Source organism: Equus asinus, chromosome 29, assembly GCF_041296235.1.
Source record: "Equus asinus isolate D_3611 breed Donkey chromosome 29, EquAss-T2T_v2, whole genome shotgun sequence".
NCBI lineage: Eukaryota > Metazoa > Chordata > Mammalia > Perissodactyla > Equidae > Equus > Equus asinus.
Genome location: NC_091818.1, coordinates 26,367,073 through 26,387,833, shown reverse-complemented (window position 1 = coordinate 26,387,833; position 20,761 = coordinate 26,367,073). Strand labels below are relative to the sequence as shown.

At 44.9% G+C, this 20,761-nt stretch overlaps 1 protein-coding gene across 6 annotated transcripts in view; it reads left to right on the top strand.

Annotated features, from left to right (window-relative positions):
• Positions 1-14,112: 14,112 nt before the first annotated feature.
• SPAG6 (sperm associated antigen 6) overlaps positions 14,113-20,761 on the top strand; it is a 65,951-nt gene continuing 59,302 nt past the window's right edge. The window contains exons 1-2 of one of the 6 annotated variants that reach the window (XM_044762297.2): positions 14,350-14,529; positions 14,615-14,710. In XM_044762297.2, the coding sequence (XP_044618232.2) occupies positions 14,505-14,529; positions 14,615-14,710 (121 nt within the window). In that variant the 5' untranslated portion in view covers positions 14,350-14,504. Of the gene's footprint in view, positions 14,530-14,614; positions 14,711-20,761 lie in introns of all 6 variants that reach the window. The other 5 variants (XM_044762299.2, XM_070500947.1, XM_070500950.1 and 2 more) reach the window with 5 other exon arrangements.

Below are 20,761 nucleotides of genomic sequence, written 5' to 3'. Positions count from 1 at the left end.
TATTGCTGTTACTTCTGCTTTCTTTAAAGATACAGTAAATGAAGTTTTATGAAACCACAAAATACATATATTTTTATTTTGACCTAAATTTGTACAGTCCCATTGTAAGTGTTGTTTCTAATTATAGATGTAAAATTAAATTTCATTTGTAATTGGGGAAAAATCCAATAAAAAGGATATTCATTTAGAAAATAGCTAAGACTTTAATAAAAATTTGATATGAAAAGCACAATGTGCAGAAGTTTTGGAAACTCTATTGTGGATTACAACAGGTAAAAACTACAGAGAATCCCGTGCTGTCTTAAATAGTGATGTTGCTAAGAAGTACATGCTTTGTTGTATAATTGCTTGAAAGCCCAATTGAAAGATGTATCTGTTTATTTACTCTACAATCTTTGAAGTAAAAGTTACCCATGTTTGCCAATTTTGGTGAATTTAACTCATTTTTCTAGGCTTTTCTTCTCAAGTTTTTCATGATGTTATCTAAGACAAAGAAAAGTTAATTAATGGAAATTTCAAGTGATTTTTACTTTGGATGATCATGTATATAAAAAATATTTTTCAAAGGCTACAAACTTCAAATGCTAGTGGACTGCTACTTGACTTACACAAAACCAAGTTGTAAGATCAACATGGAACTCAAAGACTTTCCATCTCAACCTTTTTGTGATGGACTCATTTTTGAAATGACTTATTAAGATATCAGATATTGCATTTGTGTCTTATTTAACACTTTTACCATACTTGAAAACGTGTCCATTTATCTAAGTTCAAGGAAGATTGTTCCCCCTACTCAATTGGAAAATTGCTTGAGTGTTAAAGGCTATTTCAGCTAAAACTTCTGTCTTTTAGTAAAACAGAAGAAAGATTATAATGTTTTGCATTCTCCCATAACCAGCCATCACAGTTCTGACAATTAAGATTTAAAACTTTTGCTAAACTACCACTTTAAAAAATTTCAACCTTAGGAAAACCCATATCAAAGCTGCTAACTTTGTAACTCTTAGCAGTAAAGACAGGGTACATGAAAAGTCGGCTTTAAGTTTGGCTTTAGCTTCTGAAAAGTATTCTAGGGTTCCATACCACAAAAGTTAGTGCTAACAAAATATTCCACAGAAAATGCCTAAATTGATTTCACAGAGTTGAGCTTAAATGCAAAAAGAGGAGGCTGGTTGCTGTTGTGTGAATAGTCATCTATCTTGCTTTACACATGCATCCCACTTTACAAGTACTTTGCTTTTAAAATTGCCGGCCGTTAATTGCACTGAGTTGAAAAAAAAGTTGCCCTTCAGTTGACTTAACCTACCAACCACACTCCTTCGTTTCCATGTATGTGTCTGTGCAAATGTTCAGCTCTCTCGAGGCACAATGCAACAGGCAGAGCAAGCTGCTAGGGGCTTTCCTTTATCCTTGCCTCTTATTCTTCTCCCAATATTTGGAGTTGCAGTTCACTTGTGAAGTGTCTCGGTGCTCTCATTGTATAGGCCTATCAAGATAAAGTTCTGTTATGAAATCCGAATGGGAAACCATGTGTAATACTACTCGCACCGGCCAAGAAGAAATGAAGATGCTTGGTTTTTGTAAAAAATAGTTTTTGGTAATCTTTTGAGGGGATGGGGTTTTAATTTCAGAAACAATCTGCACAGAGATCTTAATCTCTTAGAATCCTGGGGTTGAAGTGTTATTTTTTTTCCCCATTTCTCTTTGCATTTTAAAGGTTTGAGAAATATCTTGTATCTTTTTCTTCCCATTGCCCCTGGAATGGCAGTTGGAAATTCGGACTTAGTTTAGTGCTTCTATGAAATGGAGGCTCCAACGTATTCTGAAATACCATGGTGGTTCCCCCATATAGGCTTCCTCGCATTTTATCTAAAACAAAAGGACTAGATGAAATTACAGTTAAAAGGACCCTTTTAAAAACCCGTACATACTTTTAAGACATTTAATGTGGTTCAAAGAGCTTAGAACGCAGCTCCAGCATAGGGCTCTTGGGCTAGATAACGTCATTTCACTTGAGGATGTTTCTTCAAGTATAAAATGAACAGTACAACAGGTGATTATTTCTAAGGTCGCTCTAAAAAAATTGACTCCTCCAAAATAAAACCTTGAACTAAAGTGGGGCCACAGAAATCAGAGAGACGGGTCCTTTACAAGGAAGATAAAGTAGTACCTATCAGAGCCTCAGTAAATCAGACTTGAGAAACAGCCCCGCGAGGACCTTGAGCCTGTCGGATCTCCTTGCAAATCTCAAGATCGCCCAGTTTTGATTATGAAAGTCTCCGAAAATGTTTACACAGTCGAGTGTTTCCTGTTTCCGCAGTTAATTTTTTTTAACGTTTTTTCTTCTTTTGGTTCTTGAAACGGATTTCCTTTATTTGCACCAGTTTCTATTTCTTAGTGTGCAATTTCTAGAGGTCTCACATGAAGACTTCACTATCAACGTCTGTCTTCATCAAGTCGACGACATCAAAAGTTATTTATCACTGGAAAGTCTACTCTAGGATCCTTGTAAGTTTTCTGAAGAAGTTGAAGAGCGTGTGGAAAACTTATCCCGAAGTCTGACTTAACCCTCCAAATAAATAGCCAGCACTCCATAAAAACTTCCAATGAATGAGTTAAATTGCACCCATTCTTTTGACTCTCTTAAAACATTCCTTCCAGAGACTGTCAGAAGGAACTCCCAAAAGAGCAGGTGTTGTTCCTTCAGAGCCACCTATATTTCAGCACAAATATTACTTCTTGCTCTGATAGTTGGATCATCAGAAAACCCAAACTTCACAGTGACCTTGATTTCAAGTTCGGTACCGATTCGGCGCTCTCCAACCCTCGGTCCTCCTAAGAACCCAAGTTGAAAGAAGCCTTGGAAGGCTGCAGACCAGGGTGCTCGGGAATCGCCTCGGAAATTGGGATGGAAGGAATGCGAACGTTACAGAGGTGGATAAAGAGGCGCCTGGAGATGGAGAAGTCTGTCCGGGGGCTACAGTCTTAGGTCTGAGTGCCCCCAGGAGTGGAGGAGATTCGAACAAAGCCGAAGACAGGAGCGCCCTGCGCGGCTTGGAAGATAAAGCCGGGGGCGAGGGGCATTAGGATGGAAGGAGCAACGACTTGCAAAAACAACAACAACCAAAAAAGTCTTCTTCTGTTCTGATGCCCGGTAGAGAGGGCACAGGACGGCCACCCAAAGAAAACGACCTCCCTCTCCCGGCAGCGCTGCCTTCCCGCTCGGGGAGCCTTTACCAAAAGCGCACGTTAAGGAGGAGACGGCCCCTCTCCCTGTCCTTGTTTTGTACCAGCAGCTCCCCGAGGAGGGCAAAGAGCCACCGCGCCGACCTCGGTGGCCGATGGCGCCGCGGGGGTCGGCCCGGCCCGGCGCGCGAGCCCAGGCCGCGGGGCACCGGGAGGCCATTTTGCGCGTGCGCCGCTCGCCGCGCGCCGCCCTCGGCTCGGCGGATTCGGATCCCGCCAAATTTGAAAGCGAGATGCTCAGGCCCTACGGGGCTCGGGAGGCGGGGAAACGAAGTCGGTTCTCCAAAATCGGACCCCGTGGCCAGCGGCGGCGACAGCGGGGTTCGCGTGGCCTCTCGGGGAGGCCCCCCTTCCCGCCCAAGGCTTCTCCACCGGGCGAGACACCGGCGGGGCCGAGGCGCGGCGACCGGCCTCTGGGCCGCGAGCTCGGCGCGGGCAGGGAACCGACCCAGGTCCGGGGAGGCGGCGGCTTCGCCTGCAAAGCCCACCGAAGCGCATTCCCGCGGGGCCATTCCGGATCATCGCCTCGCGTTGCCCTCCACCCTCCTCCCGTTTCGAATCTTATGCTCCTTCTCCTTCAGTTACAGGGTGTCCTTGGAGTTTGGGTTTTTGTTGGATAGATTGTTAACTAAATTATAAATGAAATATAAAATTGCCATCTTGAAGGTTCCCGAAGGCTGCGCTTCGTGGGCGGCGACTGGAGAGGCCGATGGGAGAGGGTCCTCCAGTGGAGCTTGTTTAATGGGTAGAACGGGCTCTAATCCCCCCGGGAAGGAAAGTTCACGGGGTGACACTGCCGAGGAGGGGGTGGCTGCGCCGCAGGAATCTCAAGATCTGGGCAAAGGACCACACCTGGGGCCCCAAGTGCGACGCCTTAATGCGTCTCTGGCCGGGGCGAACCTGGGATGCCCGGCTCTCTGGCACCCCCGGAGCCCCCGCGCCCCCGGCGGGGCAGAGGAGCGGGCGGTCCGTGGTGGGGATGTCGCCTCCGAAAGCCGCTGGGACGCAGCCTGCTTCCTGCGGAGCCCGTGTCGGGCTGATCCCCAGGGTATAAACGCTTTTCTGACTGCTGAGTCGCATGTGCTCCAAAAAAACGGGGAGAGGAAAGCACCACCTGGGGAGGAGGGTCGGGGTGACGGCAGAGAAGTGAAAGCGGCCTAAAATGGGCGACGCCAGGCGAGTCGTCTTTATCAGTGCAGCAGACTGCAGGAGCCGCCATTTGGTGGCGGATTTCGGTATTTCAGTAGCACGTTGTGCTGAACGTCACAACTGGCTTGCCTACGTGGCGTGGTCGTTTTTAAACCGCGGGTTTTAAAAATGCAAATTTCCTCCTGGCCTTCCTTCCCCTCGCCCCCCGGCGACATCGAACCCCTCCCCCACCCCCGGTGGACCGCTCCAGCCCTCGATCCAGGGCGGGGACCTACTCTCGGGGCTACACCGGCCTCCACTCGTGCCCGAGGGCTAGCGTGGAGCGCGATGGAGCCCCGCAAAGAACTAAAGGGGTTTTTTCCTTCCCGTTTTCCCAAGACTGCAGGATCCCGAGCCCAGAGTGGAGAATCTCATTTCCTTGGGGTCCTGACCGGCATTGTCTCCTCGCCGGCCCGTGTCCCCGCCCGGGTCTCCCGCCTCACACCTCTCAGCTGTAGGGAAGGGACCCGGGGGCCGAGGCCTAGCGGGGAGGGACCCACCCGACGAGAGGAGCCTCCTCGGGGAGTGTCGGGTTAGGATCCCGCACTCGCGCTTCCAGCCCTGCCCGGAGCCTTCCAGGGACCGGGGAAGCTAGACAGTTCTGGGGAGTTCCAGGAGGTCTGCTGTCCCACCCAGGGTCGCCGAGTCTTCGAGGGTTTCCATGAAAAGCCTCGCAAGGGCGGGATGCCTCCTGAGCGGAGAACAAAGGGCCGAGGGGGAAGGCGGGCGAGTCCGCGCGCCGCTGCCCTCTGCCCAGCCCGGCTCTGGGTCGGGGGCGCGAGCAGGGCTGATCCCGGCCCGGGAAGCAGCGGCGGGCGCCCGGCGGAGGCCACGGCCCCGCCTCGCTGGCGGACCCAGGGAACCCAGTCTTCGAGCCGGAGCTGCCATGTTGCATTCACGGAGGGCGCCCGTCATTTGACGCTCGCGAGGGAGCGACACCCCCAACCCGGGAGCGCCTTGGCGCTTGGTGCCTGCCGCACAGCTGCGGTCAAAGCCCGAAGGGAGCGCAGGGCGCGGGCGGGAGCCAGAGCCCTGGGGGCGGCGGGCGCGGCGCCGCAGCCGCTTTCTCTCGCCACCTTCCTTCCAGGGGCTGCGGGGCTCCGCGCGCGGCGGAGGCTCGGTTGCCAGTAGCAACCACACGACGGCGATTTGCAGCCAGGGCCGCCGCCGCCGCCGCTGGTACCGCTGCCTCCCCGCACACCTCGGGGTCGAGCATCTGAAACTCCGGGGGTTGCCCTTGTTGACATCTCTCGCCCCCGCCCCGGGTCCTCCTCCTCCTGGACCCTCAGCTGCGCTCAAAGGCCAGCTCCCCGGGCTTGGCCCTGCCCCCACGGCAGACAATAGGGGCGGCTTGGAGCGCACGCTGCAGCGAGCGCTGCGCTCCACCGGCACCTGAGCCCCCCATGCAGGGGCACTTTGCTCAGCCCTAGCCCCAGGTGTCCTCATCTCCAACCTGAGCCGAAATGCTTTGTCAATGGCCAGTCCCTTAGAAAGCTTTTCTTGACTTCAGAAATAGGGATGGTGGTCAAGAAAGAAGTCAAGACAAGACGCCCACTCCCTTTCTGGTAACATCGACACAAAGAAGAGCTTAGGGTTGTCTCTGCTTTTGGTAACGGTGGCTTCCCTCTGGGTTAGAGTCACAGGCAAACGCTCCAATCGTCCCTCTTCTTTGTCTTGTCTAACCACGAATATTTTGCATGAAATCCTAACATACTCACTTGTGTTAGCTCAAACATTACATCCAGATACTTGTTCTTGTCATATACAAGTGGATGGAGCCCTCTTTTCTCCCTCATTTCATTTGATGAACCACCGCAGCACTTGCCAGTGTGGACTGAGTGATCTGAGACGTAAAGAAAATGATTGACATTAACTTGCAGGAATCTTTTTGCCTTTTCTAATATCTGTGGTTCTAGGACACCGATTTAATTTTTTAACAGAACACTTTTTAGCTTTTTAAACAGTTTTTTATTGAAGAAAATCTTCAAAGTATCCAGCAAAGTGTTTCATTTAGCTCGTAGGATAACTCGGGAAATATGTGCATTGCCAAATTTCTTCACTCTTAATAATTGTCCTGGCTTTAAATAACCATTAAGTTAGCTGAGTGTTCTTCACGGATTGAAATTTCATGTAGATCACAGATGTGTTGAAATTTCTAAGTTTTAAGCTCCTTGAGGACAAGCACCTGTCTTATTTATCTTTGTATGCTCTGGAGTCCTTTTAACATAACTCAATAAATATTTGTTGAATTTCCAGAGGATTCTAGAAGTTCAACGGCACTGATTAGAAAAACCCCCCACTAATAACCAGACAAAGCTTAGAATCATTAATGAGTTCAATGAAAATCTAAACATTTTCCAAGCAGTGGCATTAATCAGATATCCTCATTCATGCATATTTTTACCTAATTATATTTCCAGTGTGGTAGATTGTACTAAAAAAAATCTGACGTTTCCAGAATTCTAAGAAGAATGACACATTGTATATAAGAACTATGAACTTTGCTATTTTCCCACCAAAAGTGGCTGAAAGTTGTTTAAGTAGCCATAAGTAAGATAAGATTTTAAAGTGACTTTCATACAGCACAGCCATGGCATTAACTGTCTCCACAGTTCAACAGGAATGCTTGAGGGGCTAGTATTGCATATTGCAAATCTACTAAGACAATGCACCTTGAAATATCCTATTTAATTTAAGTAATCTTTAAAATATACTGAAAGTAGTTAATAGGTCTTAATCATATCTGATGGTAAACTCAAATCAACATGCCTCCTAAAATGACTCTTAGGTATGATGCTATAAAAGGGGTTTACCCTTAAGCTTCACAAAATGTCAAGTTCATTAAATAAGGCAGTTTACTTCAAAGAAGAAAGTTAGCACTACTTGGTTCCTGGAGGCAACATAATGACCTGTAGCTTGCCCAAACACCCCACCACCACCTTAAAAATAGGAAAGCAATGCTTTAGTGAAAAGTTCCCTTCTATGGTCTTTCAAGAAAGAAAAGCTCCAACAACTTGCTTTGGACCAAGTTAAAGAGATTATCTCCCTTTTTCATTACGACTGTGTCTTTCAATGAATGAAGGATAAGATCAAAGTGCATTCATATTCATGTGAATTATCACTATAGACTTGAATAATGATGGATTCCCTTGTTTTATTTAAGCTAAAACCAAAAATGCTGCTGCTTTTGAGTCGACACCTCAAGGCTGTAAATTTTTTTCCATGAGAACTCAAAAGCCAAGCAATTAGGTCTGACAACCACGTCATTTCTATAATGTATTTCCGCACAGAGGACTTTTTATTGGAATTGGTTACATTTCTATAGAATCTTACCATGCAATTTTTGACTTCTTTCCAACCTTTTGAACAAAACTCATGAGTTCAATAAACACACTTCCAAAATACTTAAATATAAATTGTACTGAGAAGATACAGTGATGTTTAGAAAGCATTTAGCTGTTCACGAATCGGACAATGTTATCAGTAATAAACTCAGGAGAGTGTTTTTCCTTTGAATGTGATTCATTACAGTTTGTTTTCTGGTGTAACTGAAGAACTCAGAGTAAGCTTGGGAAAATGTGTTTAACAGCTGTTTTTTCCTAAATATGCCCCATGACAATTTTCTGAAAATATTTTCACTTGGGTTCTCTTCACACTAGTCAATCATTTTTTAAGGAGAAAGAAGTTAGTTACGAGAGCCGAGAGCCGATGGACCCCACTCACTTTTACCAAAGGATCATTCTGCCTGAATTATTCACCAATTAAAATCTTTATCACTTTGGAGAACACTTCTAAGGAAATTCATTACAATAAATTTACAACAAAATAATATAAGCAACCTTTAAAATAGACTTAAGAAAATGCATTGTCATGAACTTTAAATATACAATTCATATAGGCTCTCTAAACTTAAAGAGAGATCCTAGTGCAACACATGTCTATTATATTATCATGGTCAGCAATGGGTTCTGGGAATATCCTTCCTGGAGAGATGACTGATACCGGTTAGTTGGTATCACTCTTAAACGTTTGCCATGCGTTTAAAGCATTATCCATAAGCATCATATTTTTTAAAAAATCAATGATTTTCTATCCAGTTGTGCTACAAGAAGTCTCTATCTTCATTGTCCCATTTGGTGTCTTGATATTGCAAGGCATTCTTCAAGCCAAGAGTTTGTTAGGAAGATTGTTTCTTTTGGGGATTTAACCATAAATATATTGACATTAGTTGTATACTTCCAAGTTTGTTTGTAAATTTCCAAGACTTTTGCCCTTGATTTACAATTAAACTGATAAGCAATCACGTATTATTTCACCAAGAACAAAAAAGCACTTCTAGAATAAGGAGCATTTCTTCAGAATTTATTTCCTGTCTTACTAATGGGAAAGGTCTTAGTATTTTAGGTAGTCATGAATTTTTTCTTATGTTGTTCATATGAGAACCTTTTAAAAAATAAATATGGGGTAACGTTGGAGTAGGAGGTAAATTAAAGTAATCCAGCTTTAGCAATATTCAATGTTTCTTCTGAAATATCAAAAATTGACAGGAGTTGTGTTTTATACCTTCCGTGGGCTAACAAGGATGCAAATGGTAGTGCAAGTATCTCCTCTTAATGAATGAGATGCTGTGCCACCGCGTCTTCCAATCGACTCTACGTTTTAGCGGAGTTCACTCTCCACTCTGATAATCTCTCTGGGGGAACCCGACATGCAGAGTGGATAAACAGGCTACGGTATTTTTGTGAAAGCAGAAACTATGATAAACCTCCTCTCCGTACTTTTGCAGTATTTTCTACGAGTAGGAACACACAGTCAATTATTCTTCAGAGTAATCAATGAGCAAGAAGTTTTGGCTTGGGACTTGATATAGCGAAATGACGTCAAAAATTTAAAAAAAATTGAGGCTGGCACATGCGCAGTGAGAGGCAGCTGCTTTTTTTTTTTTTTTTTTTTTTTTTTTTTAAATAAGCTTTTGGCTCCTCACCCCGCCCCTGGGATCTGGCCTGCGCAGCGGGGTCTGGGAAGCTGGTTGATGTAAGGCGGTGCAGGAGTCCCATACCCGACCCCCGACCAGAGAGTCCGAAGCCCCCCTCGCTGCCCCCACCGATGGGGCTCTTTCTAAGTCCTGGGAGGAGAAAGTCAGAGGGAGCAGGGCCGACCCGAGCGGCCGCGGCGAGCTTGTCTGGCTGCGCCCGCGCTTCGGGGCCTGGGCTCCCGGGGTTCCGGGCTCCGGCCGCCCCGGGCTCGCTCCTGCGAGTCGGCCGCAGCATTCCCGGCCCACGGGTCAGCCGCGCCGCGGGAAGGCTCGGGCCGGGCCCTCAGCACGGGAGCCCGCGCGGCCGTGCGGGGCTCGCAGGAGGCCCGGCCCGAGGAGCCAAAGCGAAAGGACAGAGGCCTTCTTCACCCTGCGACCCGGCCCAGCAGACGCCGGCTCGGCGGGACCGGCCCGGCCCGCGCGATCCCCCGCCGGCGACCCGCGGGGCTGCCCCCTCGCTCGCCCCCGCCCGACCCCGCGGGAGGAGGCGGCCGGCGAGCCTGCGCCGCGCTTCCGCACGCGCGCCCCCGGGCCGCGCGCCCCCGCCGCGGCCGCCTGCCTGCCTCCCGCCCGCGCCCCCCCCGCCGGCCTCTCCCCGCCGCTCCCGGCTGGCGCCCCGCGGGGTTCTAGTCCCAACGACAGCCTGATCCCGGCCCCAACCTATTCCCGGCGCCCCTGCCCCGTTAGAAGCTGCGCGGGGACAGCGGAGGTGCCGGCTGGACTACAGGAGAAGTCGAGGACGTCGGGGAGTACCACATTTCCCCCTGCGCTCCCGCCCCCTCATCCCGCTCCACACCCGACGCACTTGTCTGCCAGGCGGGGCCGCGCCGTCTAGCCACGAACCCCGCGCCCGCCCCGCGCGGGGACCCGCCTGCGGCCAGCTTTGCGGCGTCGGCCGAGAACCTTCCGCTGGGGCGGGCGGAGACGCACCAGAGGGATGCTGTGGGCCGCGTCCGGATGCCGGCTGGGGGGGTCCAGGGGTCGTTTCCCATGTGGCACCTTCCATCCTTGTCTCTTGGGTCTTGTACTAATAAAAAGGTGGGAAAGGGATAGTACCTACCTTCTTTGAGACAAGCCCAACAACGCCGAGAGTTTAAAGGAGTGGGGAGTCTGGGGGGTGATGAGGGGGAGTGGCCGATGGACTTGTGTGTCAGGGCGCTTAGAGGTTTCTATCTGGTGATGCTGGGTTTGGGTACAATTCTTAAGGAAAACTCACGTAAGTCTTTAAAAAGAAGATGTTCACATAACATACACATACGCCAAACAGCAATAATTTGGTTTTTATGCATGTCCCCATTGCCTTAGAAAATGTTATGCTGTGTTTCAGACTTCCACATTAGAAGCATCAATCACTTTGTGCTATATGGTGCCTTTGGAAGTGAACTTCTTCGTGTGTGGAATTCTCCTAATCATGGTTTACTTTGGGAGCAGACGAGTTCTCTCTCTCCTCCCATTGAATTACTGGAAAAAGGAAGCCACGTACAGGTGTATCTTTAAAACTTTGAGGCCAGCTAAATCACCATCACCTTAACATTTATTGGCCATCACACTAAAAGAGACGTAAAACTTTCAAGTGTGAAGAGTTGACTTAAAAAGCCTTGGAAAACTAAATAGGAAATAAGACACAAACACAAGTATAGAATTATTCATCTTCCTCTCCTGGATGGAATTGTCTGAGTCTCTTCTGCTCTTCTGACAAACTTGCTGGCACAACTGGATGGGCAGCTGAGACCTAAACATAAAATTCTGACTTTTCCCCCCAAAACAGTGGCAAAGCAACATTTAAGATGTCATATGTTTGCTTTCATCATTATATATAATATTTTGAGTCCACTAACTTGGTTATGGCATATGTAATGCCTTTATTTTCAATTCAAGTGTGTAAATATGGAGTGATTTCAGTAATTTTAGATTTGGTGTTGGCAACACGATTATTGTATCCTCATAACTTGAATAATTACCTGCAATTGCCAAATGAATGCCTATTTAAATACAAACACTATGTTTTAATTCTTTGGGAGAAGAGGGAAGGACATTTCATATCTAGATAAAACAGCTATTTTTTTTAAAAAAAAAACAAGAATCCTTTTATTATTTAAGTGATGTTTTATATATTCTCACCTCTTCACCTAAGTTACCCTAAGTCCCTCATTTTTGCTCCCAAAGCACTTACAATGCTTAGAGCAAGTACAGCCCTTAAAACAGGGGCAGGCTGCAGTATATGCTTATTGAATGAATTAATGCTTCATTTACATGTTTATCTCCTACTAGATTTCATGTCCTAGAAGACAGGCACATTCTGTTATTAGCAAAGTGTCTGGCATACATTGATATTTAGTGTATTTTGCTTGATGGACTATATATACACTTGATCCTCCTCAACAGCAGTTTTTAAAATGTGGATGCTAATATCTAATTAGCACATATAAAGCTTTAACTTTTAAAATTCAGCTAGGAACTGAAGAAAAAATACATGTATGTTAAAATTAGCAAAATTTCTTTTAGGCATGTGTAGAATGTATTCCCATGATGATGGGATTTTTCTGACTTCCCAAAGGAGGATTTTTGAACTGGCTTTATCTGTCATCTTTTTGAGTCTCATTTTCATAAATAGAGGAATTAAATGCACAAATGATTCTGAAGGTACATATATGATTAGCTTTTTACAAAAGGAGCCAAAGGCTTCCAAACAAATCTTTCATGGAAACACTTTTGCAAGTTGTTCAGATAAGGTTTCATTCTCAATCAAATATATAATTTAATGTGTCAAGTACATTGTATCTCTGTACTTCAATTCATCTGGTACTTTAAGAACAGTAATCTTAAATAGCAGTCTGGGGTTTTTTTTAACTGAAATATCCCTTTGAATAGTTTTCTTTCCCACTGCTTAACTGGTAGAGGTGCGCATGTGACCATGGGGCATTCAATTAACTTTGTAAAATAGAATGGTATTTTAAAGTTAGTAAGTTGAAAAGTTGGTCAGAAAATATAGATTTGCTTTCATGTCAGTAAGAGTAATCTGTTCTCATATTTTATATCTGACTTATTAACAATTCATTTATATGTATATTATGATCATTCTATGTTGCATTTCTCCATTTAATTTTAAAAAAGAGACAAAACAGAGAAAGCTAGAATGAAGAGCAAAGATCTGCCTTCTTTAACATGTCCAATTTCCGATATAAAGTAGGAATCCTATATTGTGTTTTATTAGGAAGAATACAGTTTAACCCTTAGACATTGTTAATGCCAGATTCGCAGAATCTATAGTTAAAAATAATTTATATAACTATTTGAACTTAAGTCTTCAAACTTTGTAGCATTCCTTAAGTAAACTGTTAGGTTTATAGGTTTAGACCTTTTTTCACCATTGAGCTCTTATCTCAACATTTTTAAAGTAGAAAATATATAGCAAAACAAAGACTAAAAATGGCAGCTGTGGTAGTTTAGGAGTTTGAATTGTTTAAGGACTGAAACCAAATATGGAACCTTTTAGTTTTAAGGGGATTTTCTTTTTCACAATGCAACAAGGAACTGAAAACAAAATTACAATGAAGGTTTATTTGCTATTTTAATTATTTGCTCAGTCTGTTTCCCCCCACATCTCTAAATGGGAACACACAAAAACTTTAATTTTAAAGGACCTGTTTCCTTAGGGAAATGTTGAGATCATTGTGAAACTTAGGCATTAGAGTTAAGTAAAGGGATTGGGGGTATCCCTGACTTCAGAATGCCTGGAGGAAAAGACATGCACCTGCTCTGGGGGTGGCAGGGACCCAGCTGACTGAACATACTTATTCCTTTCTCTGATTGCTGATCTATTCCCCAACTATTTGGGGCTCTACAAATATCAGGACTTCATCAGAGGGCTCGGTCAGAGCGAGATCTCAAAGATTATTATATAGGACTCACCCCAAACATAAGAACCAGCTAAGTTTGCATGTTCCCTTCTATTGACGAAGAGATATCAAGAGGTTTCGTGTTTCAGCTCTACTCACAGCAGCTGTGACTATCTACTCATTTGACACCTGGTGAGATTGTAGTTTCTGAGGGAGAAACATTTAAAGTTGACACCTGTCATTGAAACATTTAGTATACAGTTTTCGGACAAGTTAGAAACCAGTGGTCGACTAAGTCCTTAATTTGTGTTAAAAGAAACTGGGTGGAGTTAAAGTTATATAAGCTAGGGAAGTCTGGTTAAGATCATTTGAATCAAATTTTCCAGGTAAAAATTCTCTCCCCCTTGCTGTTGGAAATGTCATTCAGCAACAAAATAAGCCTCAACTTAAAAGCCAAAGTCAAAATGTGTAAAAATCACGTAAAAACGAGGAGAGAGCAAAGTTGGTAGTAATTAGGTGAAAGTTAGGGGAACAAAGTGACGGGAAGACAGGGCATTCATCATATTGTTTCCTTGTCTGCTTTTCTCATTGAATCTCTCCGAGTGCTAATTCCGTGCTCTCAACACAGCATCATTAAGTGTGTGAACACGGTTGTCTTGACCCTCCAGGAATCCTGCAACCAGAAATGCCAGGCGTAGAGAAGCTGGATGGAAGGGGAAAACGTTGCACTGTGAAGCTGCGCGGACAGTCGCGTATTTGTCAGACGTCACGATGTCACACGGCGGATTTCTCTTGACCGTCGAAGCCCAGCCGACTCCGCTGCGTAGCCGGGGCTCCCCCGCCCGGCCCGAGTCCGCGCCGCATCGGGAACCTGCGGGGCCGCGCTGGGTCCGCAGAGACCCCCGGCCCTGGCGGCCGGGGACGCTCGACGGGGCCCCTCCTGTGGCGGCGCGGCGCGGCGGGCGGACTCCCCCGGGCCGGCCTCGCGGGGCGCCGGGGCTCCGCGGCCGTGACGTCACGCCCGGGACTGGCCGTTGCCGCGAGACGGCCGCGTTCCGGTTCCGGTCGGTTGCCCGGGAGACGCGGGTACACAGAGAGGAGCTGCGGCCGTCGGAGGCCCAGGCGTCGCGGCGGTCGCCCCCTCGGCCGACGAGCCCCTGGGAGCGGAGCGGGCGGCGGGCGCGAGCGGCGGCGCCATGAGTCAGAGGCAGGTGCTGCAAGGTAGGGCGCGGGCGGCCGGGCGGGCGGCGGGGCGGCGGGGACGGCGGGCAGCGCGCGCGGCCGCCCCACCGCCCTCTCCCCGCAGTGTTCGAGCAGTACCAGAAAGCCCGGACCCACTTCGTGCAGATGGTGGCCGAGCTGGCGACCAGACCCCAGAACATCGAGACGCTGCAGAACGCGGGTGAGCCGCACCCCGAACCCGCGGCGCTCAGGGCCCCTGGCCGCGCCCCTCGCCCTGCGCCGCCTGGCGCCCGCCTCGCCCTGCCCCCCCCCCCCCCGAGTCCCCGGTCGCCCCGGGTCCCAGACTCCTCGTCGCCCGCTGTCCCCGGTCCCCGCCTCACCCCCGGCTCCCCGTCGCCCCGCTCCCCTGCCGGCCGAGTTTTGGGGAAGGGCGGGCTGGGGACGGGAGGACGGCGTCCCTAAATTCCTCCAGTCCACCGCGGAGGCTGCAGAAGCCTCTGGCCTCTTGCGCGGGTCTTTGGGGGTGAGGCCAAGAGGGTGACGCTTCCAGAATGGTTTAAGTGGGGCCTGACGCCCCTATTGCCATCTTTATGACGACCCGGCGAGTGTCAGGTTGAAAGTGAAGGCCGTACGAATTGCCTGAAAGTCATTTCGCGGGAATGGGAATCTGCCCTCATCAGACCCATTTTTTCCGGGCGCCGCTGCGGGTCACCCCGCAGCCTTGGATCGCCTTCGACTTCCTCGCACCAAGGCGCTTCCAGAGCGGTTGACACGTCGTTTCTCGTCTTGCGTTAGTGAAAGAGCAGTGACATGCCCGCGTGTTTCCCAAGAGATTCAGAGTAGGGAAATCCTTATGGTGCTCTCACTCCACCCCCCAGTCGGGACTCCTGCAGGCTCTCGAGAGAGAGGAAGAGTGTGTATGTGTGTGTGCCATTCACTTCCTATCCATGAACACAAACTGGTAGAGAAGAGAATGGTGGTCCGTGTTATTTTTTCCCCTCTCTCTCTAAATAAGGATGATTCCACTGCCGTCTGAACTCAAAGTCAGATAGCATTTTGTCACTACTGTGTCATGAGAAATCTTCAATTTATAGGATGCGATCTTTAAAACTCATTTAAATTAACATGGAATTAAAAGAAAATTAAGAACGTATTGACAGGGCAACAATGTTTAGACATCATATTTGCTCTGGGTTTCTTTGAGGAGAATTACTCCTCCAGCTAGACGGTAATTTCTTTTGTCACTGGGAGGGGTTTTGGTGTTTATTCCTTGTATGTTTTTATTTGGGGGGTGGAGGAGGTATATTTAGAATAGAGAAAGTGTATTTTATAAACGTTTGAAAAAACTTTTGAGATCATTGTAGATTCACATGCAGTTCTAAGAAATAATACAGAGATCTCATGTACCCCAAAAGTGTAGTATAGTGTCACCTCCAGGATGTTGACATGATGAAAATCCATTGATTTTATTCAGGTTTCCTCAGTCTTACTTGTATTTATTTGTGTGTAGTTCTATACAGTTTTATCCCGTGTGTATCCACCACCACCATAGTCAAGATACAGAACACTTCCCATCACCCCAAAGATCCCTTGTGTTGCCCTTTTATTCCCAAGTCCACCTTGCTCTTGTCCCTAAGCCTGGGCAACCACTGATCTGATCTCCATTTCAAAAATTTTATCATTTCAAAGTTGATAATCTTTTGTTCTGCAGTTGTTTCACATGGCTTAATTTTCTTCTGAATGTCTGTGTGCTTGCGTGCATACCCCTCAGAGTACCCAGAACAGGGCTGGACACACAGTGTTTCATGTATGCTGTCTAATTTAAACTTATTAGAGCAAGTTACATTTTTTAAATGCACTTGTCTTTTTAGGTTTTGTTCCTCTTGGTCCAACTCAATGGCCTTTGTGAATGGACAGTTGCTATTTACAAATATTTAATTTCTGGGCAATATGTATACAGCTAAACTAAACCACTATTTTTTAAAAAGGGAGAATGATTAACATTATTTTTAAAATTTGATGCTGAAATATGGAAGTATAAATAACACTTAAGATACAGAGCAATATGTTTTAGTATCCTGGTGTCAGGTTGTCTCTTCCCACAGTGTGCAACATAGAATATATTATGGAATTGAATCAATCTAAACTGTTAGGCTAAGTCATCAGCAAAGTATAAGTGACTTGGATGTGACATTCTTAAATAGCCGCCTGTTTCCCACTCATGGTCTGGCTTATGGAGAAAAGGAATATAACAATATTTTGAAGTTATCTGCACTTGATTAATATCTTGATGGAATACTAAGATTTTTATTTTCCTGAGGAACTTGTTTTAACATATTTCATGTTATCAAGAGTCAACTTAAGCACTCCTTTAGTAATCTTAAATAGAGATAGATAATGAATATTCCAATATATTTATTCTTTTAATTAAAAAATAACCTGTGAGCTTTATGAAAACCTTTCCTTCTTCATAGCCAACTAACTTAAGCATTCAACTGGTTTTGCTTTAAAAAAAAAATCACTTGAATTAAGAATGCTTTCAAATGAGCCATAATATGTATGTACTGATTAAATATTATGATCAAGCTTTTTTTTCAGTCAAGTAACTTTGTTTTGGTAGCATAAAATACCAATGCATTTTACTCCAGACTTTGACATACTGTCTGCGTGCTTGGGAGGATTTTGTTTTGTTTTGTCTTCTCACTTTTTCCCCCTAATAAACTGTTTAAATAAATATTATGGGTATATCATGGATGCAGGACAATGTGAAAAATATTTTCCATGTAGGCATCATGATAAATAAGTAGTTCCCTTGTTCAGAATTTTTGAATTCATTCAATGTGAAAGGCACCTTAAAGGTGAAAATTATCAGTGGAGTTTTATTTCATTCTCTGATCATTCTCTGATATTTTCCATTGTGTTTTTGATGTGCTAATGAGAGATTTTGCTTTATTAAATATGTCAAAGTAATTACCACAGCAAACAAAATGTTGCAAGATATCTTCTTCAGAGTATTTGGACAAGAATAAGTTTGATTTCTAATCAAAATTGTCACTAGAAAGAACTGTGTACAATGTGTCTATAACCTGGAGTTATTTTTTTTTCTCATTGAGATTTTATTCCTTCTAAATCAAAAGAACATAAATGAAAACATTAAAAAGTTTAATGTTTGTTGTAAAATCTCTTTATGTACTCTCAAACCCTGTATGTTTGAACCATTACATCTTGCAGCTATTTAAAAATGAATTTTGATACTTCTCCTCTGTGAATAATCAGTAACACATGACTGTGATTGTGGAGATAATACACTGTTACTTCTAACAATTGTAGAATGTCAGCAATTGAAGGTAGCTGCTTCGTGTAAGACGTAAGAAACAGATTTTGTCACACATTGGAATACCAGGCCACTCTTAGGTTGTCTAGGAGGACTTCTGAAATAAGCTAATAAAAGCTCCAAGAAAATTGTTTTTAAACTGCTTGGCAACATAAATAAACTTCTGAATCAGCTATTTATCTAAGAAGAGTGGGAATAAAGTTTAAAATAATACTTTGTAATATTTTACTTATAACCTATAGTGAAACAGTAAACATGGCAAGTCAGTACTTATGCACATTTTCGGAAGAACAGAAATAGAGGAGTTTGAATAGCACTTTCAATATGCAGCTGTATGAAACTGATTTGCAAATTGAGACAATTTAATGGGTTCAGAATTCAAGAAAATAAGTAATATATGTTGACATAAAATGACTTTAAATTACATGTATCTGGGGCAAGGTAAAAATCTTCAGATTAATTATCTTCATAGCACCTCAATTTGCTATGAAAAGGGAAAGCCTCAGTAAGCATTCATAATGTACTTAAAACACATGCTGTTAGGTGCACGGACCATGATTCTCTTACAAAAACTACTGTCTCAGAGGATGTTGAAACAAAAAAGATAACTAGTAGAAGAACTTCAAAAAATGAATCATATTGTTTAAATTTGATGTATTTTATCAATATAAAAGGAGTCTTATGGTTGTGAATCTCAGATAATTGAAGCACTCACTTTAAAAAAAAGAAACAGGAATAGAGGTTTGTTACATATGCTTAAGTGGAAAATATTTCAGGGAACTATAAAAATTCTGAACCTGTATGTACCTAAGAATATGTCCTAAAAACAAGATTATTCAGAATTTTATTCTGTGTTCCAAACCACTGTTCCTACGTGGATCTTCATCTGTTTTGTCATCTAAGCATGGGTATATAAGTAGAAAATAAGTTAACCAGGGCTAGGGTCTCATTGTTTTCTTAGGGAAAACTAGAAAATTAAAAAAAAAAATCCAAGCCTATAAGAGTGGGACTTAGAAATGGCAAATTATGTGGGTTAAAATTTAATGTTGCAGATCAAATGTTTTGAGAAGGTATTTAAGTATTTCTTAATTCTACCTTTCACTCGAATGTTGTTTCCCGGCCTTTGCACCTCTGCTAGAAGCTTTTCCAACTCTTCTTTGCCTGTTTAATATCTGCTCATTCTTTATGGCTCTGTTTAGATGTTGATTCCTCAGGGAAACCTTCCTTGAGCCCTCGCAGTAAGTGAAGCCTCTTGATTTATGCTTTCCTCGCTCCTAGTATAGTCTCTCTTTCATAGTGCTTATCACAAGTATAATGATTTAGTTTCTGTTTTCTCTACTAACTGTGAATTCCATGCCTAGCATAATGCTTAGCATACAGCAGGTGTTAACATGTTTAAATAGAATGAAGGAAGGAGTAATTACTTTTCTAAGTGTTTTCATATCTCTTAAAAAATTAGATTCTTGTTACAGCTCAGCTAGGTAGAGGCGGTATCTTCTTCAGTGGGGGTGCTTAAGCCCAAAGAAGGGTGGATAACTGCCCTCACCACAAAGTGAGTTAGTGGCCAAACTGAGACTAGAACCCATTTCCTAATTGCTACCTGGCCTTGTGCTCTTTCTGTGTGACCTTGTAGGTATTGTAAACCATTGCTAGATGGTTCTAGGAGTGCCTAATAAACCCCAGCGTTAACTGTTAGAACAAGTCATCTGTTTAGGCCTGTGGGTACCAATGGCTGTCCAGTAATTGTGAGAAATTGGCGTTTGAGGTCTCCTTGAGGACCATTATGGGAGCTTGAGTGTAGGCCGGATGCAGAGGACTAACTTTAATTGATAAATACATGGAGGTTTGAGGTGGTGGAATTTGTATTTAGGGCTTAAACTGGCCTCAGAGCTCTAGAGGACCTTCAGCTTCCTTTGGCTTCTAAGAAAACCAGAGGCTCTGTAAGAGCACACAGGGAAAGGTGTGGAATCCTCTAGAAGAGGAGAGCCAGGATAGGCTTTCAGAGAGTTGTTGGACTGAGACCCTGCCGGGATCCGGGAGCGTGCAGAGGAGACCCCATCAGAGCCCCGGGGCCAGCTGCCCTGTGACTGACTGCCCGCTCACCTGGGTGCTTTGAGAACATGTGAGGCAGAGCACAATGAAGAGGGAGGCGCTGGGGATTGGTTGGTTGGTTGATGTGAGCGTATACTGAACACTTCCCTTGGTTTTTTAAAATCATACTTTGTGTGGAGGATTTTTCTTCCATGTTCCTTGGGGGCAGAACTCTGGGGTTTCTATTGGGTAAATCTCCTGGCCCTCGGAGAAATCCAGGGCCACAAGTCGAGAAAAGATTTGGCTTTGCCTTGTAGTGGGTGGGATGGCCCATCTGAACACACAAGTCAAACTTCCTAATTTTCAAAGTGAAATTTTGGTTTTGCCATATACCCCAAGTTTTCTATGATAAGAGTAGCTCAATCTTAAATGTATTGTTGATTCAAGTTCTATTCTAGTCTAGGTGGAAACAGGTGATACTTGTGCTTGTGTGCGTGTGTCTCCAAAGGAAATGACCTCTATCCACTTTTCTGTGTGTTCTCAGTTCTGTGTCTGTGTCAAGTTAGACTCACTATTAAATTATTCACATAGACTAGATTTCATTAGTTTTCCAGAGGAATGTCTTTGTAGAATTCATCTATTAATATGCCCTCTTTTTTTATTGGGGGCTTAATTAAAAACACTTAATTTTGGGGGGCTGGCCCCATGGCCGAGAGGTTAAGTTCACGTGCCCCACTTCGGCGGCCCAGGGGTTCACCAGTTTGGATCCTGGGTGCAGACATAGCACTGCTCGTCAGGCCATGTTGAGGCGGCATCCCACGTACCACAACTAGAAGGATCCACAACTAAAAACATGCAACTATGTACTGGGGGGATTTGAGGAGAGAAAAGAAAAAAAACCAAAAA